Source organism: Neomonachus schauinslandi, chromosome 11 (assembly GCF_002201575.2).
Source record: "Neomonachus schauinslandi chromosome 11, ASM220157v2, whole genome shotgun sequence".
Taxonomy (NCBI): Eukaryota; Metazoa; Chordata; class Mammalia; order Carnivora; family Phocidae; genus Neomonachus; species Neomonachus schauinslandi.
The window spans coordinates 5,378,349-5,388,346 of NC_058413.1; the positions used below are offsets into that span (position 1 = coordinate 5,378,349).

General features: G+C 62.1%; 1 protein-coding gene across 1 annotated transcript; it reads left to right on the plus strand.

Moving 5' to 3' along the window:
* The first annotated feature begins 405 nt into the window (after window positions 1-405).
* CLCF1 (cardiotrophin like cytokine factor 1) lies at window positions 406-9,455 on the plus strand. Its single transcript, XM_021685110.2, has 3 exons — window positions 406-553; window positions 6,825-6,991; window positions 8,848-9,455. Exons 1-3 carry the CDS (start codon window positions 538-540, stop codon window positions 9,340-9,342), a joined length of 678 nt encoding a protein of 225 aa, XP_021540785.1. The 5' UTR covers window positions 406-537; the 3' UTR covers window positions 9,343-9,455.
* The last annotated feature ends 543 nt before the right edge of the window (window positions 9,456-9,998 follow it).

Genomic DNA, 9,998 nt, shown 5'->3' on the forward strand with positions numbered 1-9,998 from the left:
TTGCATTTACTCAGGGGGAGGGGGAGGGGAGGGAAGGTTAGAGATGAGGAGTCAGAGGTAGGGCGAGCGCAGGGACCCCGCACCCCAGGTCGACGCCGTCGGAGAAGAAAAGGAGCGGGCGGCTCCCTCCCCTAGCTCGGGGAGTCTGCAGACGGACTGATGCCCTCCCCGCCCCCTCCCCCAGGAGGCCCAGGGTGGTACCGCCGCAGCCTCGCCTCACCTCACCCCCCCTCGGTGTTGTGGGAGGGATAGGAGCCCCAGAAGCCCTCCCTTCCCTCCTCCCCCCTCCTCCCCCCCACCCCGGGGAGGGCCGCTACAATTTGTGGTTACAGCTTTACACGTCAGAAAAAAAAAAAAAAGTTTGCAGAATGTCCCACACCGAAAAAAAAAAAAAAAAATCCGAAACCGAGCGAAAAAAACCTGCGAGTGGGCCTGGCGGATGGGATTATTAAAGCTTCGCCGGAGCCGCGGCTCGCCCTCCCACTCCGCCAGCCTCCGGGAGAGGAGCCGCGCCCGGCCGGCCCGGCCCCCAGCCCCATGGACCTCCGAGCAGGTAGGAGCTTGGCGTCCGAGGCCCCGGCCCCCGCCCCCGCCCGGGAGCCGCGAGATCCGGTTCCCGTGCCTCCCCCGGGAGCCCCGAGCCGGGGCCGGGCTGGGGAGCCGGGAGCTACCCCCGCCAGCAGGGCTCGGGCCGGGGGAGGCACGGCTGGGCGCCCTCGAGAGGGGCCGGGCGGGGACGCGGCATTCCTGAAGTCCGCCCGGCGGGGCCAGGAGGTGGCTGGGAGCGCGGCGGGGAGCCCGCGCGACCCGCTGACCAGGGGAGCCGGCAACCTGGAGCCCCTGCGAGACGGGGTCCCGGGGATCCCGGCGGAAAGAGCCCCGCGCGAAAGTCAGGGAGAGCGAGTCCGAGGCGGGGAGCGGGGATGCGGGAGGGAGACACGGCGCGCGGGAAGGAGGGGGCCGGGGAGGAAGAGGGGAGAAGGGCGGGGAGCCCGAGGCCGGGCCGGCGGGAGGCGAGGGGAGGCCGACACCTCGGGCCCGCCGCGCTCCCTCCCCGGCCCGCCGGGAGGGGAGGGCGGGAAGGAGGGCGGGCGAGAGGAGAGGAGGGCGGAGGGCAGAGCCGAGCCTGGCTGGGCCGGGCCGGGCTGCGGGACTCGCGGCTTCCTCGCTGCGCGCTGCGCGGCTGGAGCCCACCATGCTGCCCGCGGCCGGGGAGCCGGCGGCAGGTAGGGGCCGGGCGGCGGGGCGGGCGGCGGCGGCAGCGAGTCCCCGGTCCGGCCCGCCGTGGCCTGGGAGTGATTAGTGCGGGGGACGGGCGCAGCCCGGCCGGACCGGGCAGGAGAAAGTCCGTCACCGGCCGGGGAGCGGCGGCAGCGGCCGCTCGGCTCCGGCGGCCCGCGGGAGGGCGGGCGGGCAGGGCAGGGAGTTGACGCGCGGGAAAGGGCAGCGGCCGGGCCGAGCCCGGCGCCCCGGACCCCGCCCCCGCCCCCGCCGCCGGGAAGGGAGCGACCGGGCGGGAGCGGGCCGGGGGCGGGGCCGGGGGCGCCGAGGCCACACAAGGGGAAGGCGCCGCCGCTGCGGGGAGGGGGCCGAGAGCGAGAGGTCACCGCCGAGGGGGAGGGCCCGCGAGCGGCCGCCGCCGCCAAGTTCTCGGGCCGAGCCCCTCGGGGGAAACCCCAGGTCCCCCGGGCCTCTCCAGAGTCCCCTCATCTCTGCCTTTCCCACCTTCTTTCCCAGTGACTCCACACTGCGCTCCAGAAGCCCCCACCCCCACAGACCCCCAGTCCCAGAGGACCCCGTCCCAGTTTCCCCCAGCGCCCGGCCTGGCCCTCCTGGCTGGGGTAGGAGGGAGCTGCCAGGAGGGGAGGGGAGGGGAAGCTGGAAGTCTCCAAGGCTGGGGGTGAGGGCACTGGACACACACCTCTGTCAGGCACTCTCTGACCCTGACCCTGACCCTGAGGGGCTGACACCTCCCAGCTTTCACAACCCCCACAGACCCCCTTTCCGGCTCTAAGCACACACTGCCCCTCCCTAGGGACACCGGGACACATTCCTAGGAGAGACCAGACAGCAACCCACCCCTCCCCCCACAGTTTGGATCTGCCACCCTCACTGCCCTGAGCCACACACTCAACCAGGGGAGAAAACAGGCACCAGGGAGATGGCAGCAAGTAGTCACCTTGCAGCCCTCCCGTCCCCAGTCTCTCCTCCAGACTGGTGTAATGGCTCCCTCTCCCCTCCACAGAGCCCCGCACTCCTCCCCGTTCACACTTGTGCACACCACCTGGCCACACCAGCTACTCTATTAGTGACACTTCACATTCCTCCCCACAATCCAGTCCCACCTGCCTATTCACACCGGGGCTCCTGCCCGCTCCCTCCCAGCCCCTCCCACACCTCTGAATAACAACACCCTTTCAAACTCACCCACACACTTGCCCAGACTATTTCCTTCTCTTGGTCCCCATGCCTGGCTCTTAGCTGGCTGCTTAGCTCCCCCAGCTTCATCCTGCACCCCTTGGGAACACCGGGGATCCTCTTGCAACACAATCCAGAACCCTCTCACTCTGACAGCTCAACTCCTGTATCCATATTGACTTCACAAGGCAGGGTGGCCGGCCCACCTGTCTGCTTCTTTCCCTGGGCCTCAGTTTCTTCTGTCATTTAGGCTGGAAGAGAAGGGCAGGGAGGGGGCTGCTGAAGATGACAGCAGAGATGGGGCCGACGCGGTTCTGCTGAGAGGGACTTCAGTGTGCATAGCGCGACCCTCGCGCAAGCCCCGTCACCTGATGGGTTGGTGGCAAAGCTCGCGCTCCTGACTTCTGGGCCTATGTGTACTCACTCACTAAGCACTTCTCAGTGACCTGGGGCAGAGGGAACCAAGGAGAGGATGGAAGGGAGAAGAGACAGAGGGGAGGGCAGCCAGCCCAGAGGACAAGGAAAGATGGGCTGTTTCTGTGGGCCTTTCCCTGAGGAGGCAGGTCAGGAGGAGCCCCCGAGGGCCATTTCCTACAGTTCAGTGCCTGGATCTCCCACTGCAGTGGACACACCACCCCTAAACCACTTCCTTCCCCCAACTCCCCTCAACAGATCGCTCCAAGGTCACCGGGGAAGCTGGTCCGGGGCTGGCCTGAGGGCGGAGCCTTTCCGGCTGGCTCCCACATTTTTCAGCACCTCTGGAGCTCTGTGATGCCTCCCTGGCTCCTACATTTTTGGCTGATAGCCCTTATGCACCCGTCCCAGGTGCCGAGTCTCCTGGCTGATTTGTCCTGCCCACCCTGGCCGCCCTGGCCCATCTGCCCCACTGAGCCCCCCACCCTCACTGAATGAGGTTAGCCTGGAGGATACGGGGCCAGAGATCAAGGGGCGGCTGGCTAAAGACATGTGAACACGGCTATGCCTGCCTGTGCTGCCCTGTCAGGGTGGCCATGCGCTTGCGTGGGCTGAGTGTGTGTGTGTGTGTGTGTGTGTGTGTGTGTGTTCACGAGGGGGGCCTAGGTTCCCAGGGCCCAGGGATCTGGATGGAATTAGGGGCCACCCGGGCGGGGGCCAGGATGGGGGGTGGGGGGCTCCAGCAGGAAACGTGAGCTGCACTCATTAGCTCCTCACGTGCTCAGCCGGATTTATAAACACAAGGGAAGACGGGATGTAAACAATCAGTGGGCAGCAGCCAGAGGCAGAGCTGGGGTGGGGGCTGGGCTAGGGGCCAGGACTAGGGGAGGGGGCCCAGGACACAGCCCCCAGTGGCCCCGTCCACCTGCACACCGTGAGCCTGGCCAGAAGGATGGAAGAGGGCTCCAGGATGCCCACCTAGTTCTCCCTCCCAGGGATGCAGGCAGGCTGCAAGCTGCACTGAGTTCCACTGCTTACAACTAAACCACAGGTGTTCTTTGCCCCAGATGGCTATCAGTTTGCTGCCTGAGATGTGGGGACATCTTGCCCAGAGTGGAAGCTGTTGTAATCGAGAGTAGAGCCCTGGGCGCCTGGGTGGCTCAGATGGTTAAGCGTCTGCCTTCGGCTCAGGTCATGATCCCGGGGTCCTGGGATCGAGTCCCGCATCGGGCTCCCTGCTAGGCGGGGAGCCTGCTTCTCCCTCTGCCTCTGCCTCTCTCTCTCTCTCTCTCTGACTCTCATGAATAAATAAATAAAACATTAAAAAAAAAAGAGAGAGAGTAGAGCCCTGTCCCCTTTCTCCTCTCCTAGCCTCTTCTCCCTCTAGATACCTGAGGCTCCTTCCTTCTTTCTGGCTCTCTCTATGGGTCGGTCAGTACGATCCTTCTGCTCTTTCCCCTGCCCCCACCCCCCAGCCTGCAGTGACACAGTTACCTCAGAACTGAAATATTCCTGGAAACACCGGCCCCGTCTGGTTAATTTCATGAGCCGTTTTTCTGCCCAGATGACTTAGCTCTTGTTTATCCAAAGGCTTCTCCCCCTCTTGTCCCTGTGTAGGGAGCCCGTTCTCCCCAGGGATGTCCCACAGGGCCCAGAAGGGGAGGGGAAAACAAGGCCCAGAGTTGGGGTCCTGACCCCATGCCCCTCCCCCATCCCCCTCCATGCCATTGGCCCAGTCTCAGAACTCTGGCCAGAAGGGCTGCCCAAAGCAGGGTGGGGGAAAGAGGTGAGCCCAGCTCCCAGGGTTTCAGCTGGGAGGCTCAGCATTGCTGCTAATTCAAGGCTGGAAGGGCCACTGCCCACCTCAGCATGTCTCCAACCTCCAAAACTAACCCCATATTGTACCCTTTGGATCTTGGAGGTGACTCTGCCAGATATCGAGGCTGAGGGTAGCCCTAGGCTTCATGCAGAGGAGAAGGGCCTGGAATTCTCTTGGGATGTGAGGAACAGTGAATAGAAAGGAACACAGAGTCAGCAGGAGCTAGGCATGGAAAGGCAGAATAAGGAAAGGAGCACCAGGAGGGAAGCCACGGGCTGCAGATGGGGACAAGGACAACGGGGTCAGTCACCTGCCTGATGCTGCTCTCTGTCTACACACGCACACACCCACCCACCCATGCTCTCAAACCAAGAGCCCCTCATCCCCAGGGGCAGGGTCTCTGAGACTGGTGCTCTCCCCCACCCTGCCCACTCCCATGCTCCATCAATAAAGTTGCCAACCAAGCATCTCAAAGAGTCAAGACTGATGGGCTGGGCCACTGCAGAAGTCCCTACCTGACCCCTACACCCTTGTAAGAGACATTCTCTACAGTTTGAGTCTTAAACCCTCTCTAAAACCCTGACCCAGCCTTACGACTAACTCCAAACTTCCCCTAACTCTAAGTAGTCAAATTGTCAAACGCATATCCAACTCATTTCCATCACATATGTCATTATGAAACTTTGAAAGTGGAAAAGAGAAAGTAGAAGAAACGACTCATGATCTCACACCTACCCAAGCTTAAAACCCAAACCAGCCCTCTCTTTGTGACGTGCCACGTGTTACCCCAGCTGACATCTAAATCAACACATTCACAGACCTTGGCCCCAGTGAACCCTGTGCCTGTCCAAACCTAACCACATCCCCCAGCTGGACTCAAACCTCAACCACACTCAATCAGCCAAATCCTAATAAACTAACCTGAAACTTTAAAAGTCACCCAGTCCTTAAACCTAACCTAGCCCAATGCCAATTATAGCCTTACCCCAACCCAACCTTAATTGCCTTTACCCAGTCCCAATGCCCACTGAATCCTGGCGTCGTTCTCTTCACCGTGGACCTCACCGAAAAGCTGGGAAAATCATGTCTCCCAACTGCCTACGTCTGTCCTCACAGAACTGAACCCTGGGCTCTGGTATCTCAAGATGTCCAAACTCTCCAGCACCGTTGGCTGACAAACCAAACGCTTCAAATACATCATATTCCCTCTCCTCCTCCCTTTCACTTCCCCCACCCTCCCTCTTCACTGCAGGCTGATCAAAGGACCTCATTCAAGGGGCGCCTGGTGGCTCAGTTGGTTAAGCATCTGACCCTTGATTTCGGCTCAGGTCATGATCTCTTGGGGTCCTGGGATGGAGCCCCCAGTCAGGCTCCACGCTCAGCAGGGGAGTCTGCTTCCCCTCTCCCTCTGCCCCTCCCCTGCTCACGCGCACGTGCGCGCGCTCTCTCTCTCTGAAATAAATAAATACATCTTAAAAAACAAACAACAAACTCATTCAGGTCAAACTTTTCCCCATCCAACCTCCCAGATAAGAATGGGGCAAACCTCCACCCTGCGTCAGTCCACACCCAGGAATCCTATGCTAGAATGTACCCACCACTGACGACAGGAGCCAGCCCTGTGTCCTTCAGCCTGACGCTGGTGATCTAACGCTACCCCTTGCCTCCTATGGCTCAGCTTGGACTTGTCTCGGGGCAGCCTCTCTCGGGCCCTTCCCAGGGCTGACTGCTCTCAACCGGCAGCGGGGACATGTGCTGTTTCCCACCCCTTGGCTCCAGTGGGACTGGGAGGCTGGGAGAGGAGGCTGAACCCAGGAATACTGATTCACAGACCCTAGGCCTGGCCCCGTCCCTCCACGTATGCACACATATGTGTCGGCATACGAATGGTGACTCTCAGCTGACACACTAATATACTCTCCAATATGTGCTCATAGATGCACACACAGAGGCCAAGTCCTGGTCCTCAAACACATACATACCTCCATCCACACACACCCGGGCCAGGAACACTCCCTTCCTCCACCCCCCTGCCTCCCATCTGGCAGCTCCCACTCACCCGCCTCCTCCCCCACCCCAGCCCAAGGTGGAGACAGACACCTGAGGGGCTGCCAGCTGAGTCCTCCACTGGGCCCGGGGCCGCCCTCATGCTTCTTGCCCCTCCTGTCCACAGGGGACTCGTGGGGGATGCTAGCTTGCCTGTGTACTGTCCTCTGGCACCTCCCTGCAGTGCCAGCCCTGAATCGCACAGGGGACCCGGGGCCTGGCCCCTCCATCCAGAAAACCTACGACCTCACCCGCTACCTGGAGCACCAACTCCGCAGCTTGGCTGGGACCTACGTGAGTACCCAGGGCGGCTGAAAGGTCTGGGAGTTGGGCAACGAATGAGCAATTGGTGGAAGAGAGACAGAATGGTGGAGGCGTCCCAGTGAGCACCGGTGACCAGGGGGGCCCTTTGGTTCCAAACGGTCCCCATGTCTGGCCCATCTCCTGCCCTTCCCTCTTAGGTGCCCCCCTCCTCCCCATCCCTGGCCCCAGGACCAGGCATGTGGGCAGGCCTCGCACCCGCACCCACCTTGGCCCATTGCCCCACTGGCTGCCGGCCCAGCCGCCCGCCTCCCCCTGGGGGCCGGGGAAGTCTCTTCTGTTTACACCGTGTCCTGGTGTCTCTTGCATGGGCGGGGCTGGGTGGGGATGGAGGGGCCCCACCTCCCATGCCTGTGTTCCAGCTCGCCTCTGCCCCAGACCTGGGGCCCTGCTGCTCTGGACCCATGGGCCTCCCCTCTGTCTGCCTCTCCCATCCTAGCTGGGCCTCCTAGGGGGGACTTGGGGGAAGGGGGCTGCAGGGAAGCCAGGCCAGTAGTGGCAGGAGGTTCAGGGTGTGGATGGAAGTTGTGCCATAAGGATTTGGGGGCAGTCCAGAGGTGTCCTGAGAGCCCAGGAGGGAAGGAAAGAGGGTCAGAGTTGCCGAGGACCATGGGGAACCGGCCCCCTCTTCCCGTGTTCCTCTTCCACATCCCAGACCCTACTCTGGAGCCAGGGAAAGAAAGGGGAGGAGGGTGGCGGGGGAGCTGGCTCCAGCCCCAGGATACACCGAGGAAATTAGTTTGTCTCTGTGCTTGTCAGCGTGTGAACCTCCCCCTGGGCCCTTGCCTATCCCAGGCCTCGCCCCTCTCTGCTCCCTTTCTCTCTGGCTGCAACGTCCCCCTCAGCCCTTTCCCTGGGCCCCAGGCCTCTCCCTTGAGGGTTGGCAAAGCTCTGTCCTCTTCCCTAGACTGCCTCCTATACCCTTCCTCCAGCCCAACTCTTGAGACTGCCTCAGTTTCTTCCTTCTGCAGCCCTGCTCCTATGAGCCCTTCCTTGGGGCACTTAGTGCTTCGGGAGCACTGTCTGTCCCCTGCCCTTCCGCCCGTGGGACCAGGCATGGAGGCATCGGGAGGCAAATGGAGCTCTGATTCCCACGGGCCCCTCTGCCTTTCCACCGCCTTTCCCTTCCCTGGCCAAAACCCTTTGCTGGACTCCGCTACCCCCTCCAGCTCCCGACCCTTTTTCTCTCCTGGCTTTCCCTGCCAGATTTCTTGAAGGAGTGGTCTACACCCTCTGCCTCCGCTTCCTCTCCACCCACTCACTCCTTAACCCCCTGCAATCTGGCCTCCAGGCCACTGAAGCGCTTCTCTCCAAGGTCATCAGGCACCTCCTTCTTGCCAAACCCAACAGAATTTTCTAAGGCTCACTCTCCTTGATCTCTGTTTTGCAGCCACACTGTCCAGTACTGCTGCCTTCCGAACTCCTCTTCTTGGCTCTGCACTCTTCTGGTCCACCTTCCACCTCTGCAGCCTGGCCTCCTGGGTCCTCCTGGCTCCTCTTCCTCTCTGCCCTGCCCCGCGGCGGGCCCACTCCCAAGGCTTGCACACACAGCCAATCAGCACGTCCTCTCTGAGTATCTCCTGCGAGTTTTTCTCTTTCCACACCTCTCCATAGGGGCGTTCGTCACCCCCACTGCCTCAGCTGTCACCTCCATGCAGATGACACCCCCAGAGAAACTTGGGGGAGGCCCTGGAACAGAGAGGGGCCTAGCGTGGAGACGGGGCCAGTGTCAGGGGACACAGGACATAGCAGCTCTGGGGGCAGGTATCTCCTGGTGACCGCTGGCTACTCGGCCCTCCTCCTTCCCCATCGCCCTCTCCTTTTCACAGCTGAACTACCTGGGCCCCCCTTTCAACGAGCCTGACTTCAACCCACCTCGGCTGGGGGCAGAGACCCTGCCCAGGGCCACCGTCAACCTGGATGTGTGGCGAAGCCTCAACGACAAACTGCGCCTGACCCAGAACTATGAGGCCTACAGCCACCTGCTGTGCTACTTGCGAGGCCTCAACCGCCAGGCGGCCACGGCCGAGCTGCGCCGCAGCCTGGCCCACTTCTGCACCAGCCTCCAGGGCCTGCTGGGCAGCATCGCGGGGGTCATGGCGGCTCTGGGCTACCCTCTGCCCCAGCCTCTGCCCGGCACTGAGCCCACCTGGGCCCCTGGCCCTGCCCACAGCGACTTCCTCCAGAAGATGGACGACTTCTGGCTGCTGAAGGAGCTGCAGACCTGGCTGTGGCGCTCAGCCAAGGACTTCAACCGGCTCAAGAAGAAGATGCAGCCTCCCGCGGCTGCAGTCACCCTGCACCTGGAGGCCCGCGGCTTCTGACCTCTGACCTTCGCCACCTCCCCACTCCCCTGCTCCTTCAAACCCTGCGCCCGCTCGGGGAGGGAGAAACCTGTATGCCAACACTCGTTGAGCCAGGAGACAGAAGCCATGAGCCTCTGGCCCTCTCCGGACTTGAAAGAGGGTGTGATGCAATAAGGCCTGTCCCCTCCCTGCTTCCCAAAGTCGTGCAGGTCTGGGGAAGAGGTGCAGTAGGCCCTGTCCCATCGCCACAGGAAGGAATGCTCACGGGAGCCCCAAGGGGCTCAAGTTGGTGCAAAGGCTCTCACAGCTTCCTGCGTCCTGCCCAGCACTGGCCAGCGCCCCAGTGCCCCTCCAGTGGCACTCCCGGGAAGCGTGCCTGTAGGGCAGGGAGGGGGGCCACCACAGCATGTGCCTTTCTGGGGTGAAGCCCTTCGGCTGCCCCGCTCTTCTTCGATGGGTGTTGCTCCCCTGTCCCCAAATAACTCAGTACATCCGATTCAGGAAACATACACAGTGGCAAGTCCAAACAGGAAAAAATGGGATTTAAAAGTGGAAGAGGAAGGGTCTGCATTGGAGGGGGTACTGAAAGCATAGGGCCAGGCACAGACCGGACCCAGGGGTCACCAAGGCAGTCGGTGGTACAGGATGGCAGCCAAAAGGACCTTGCCTTGCAT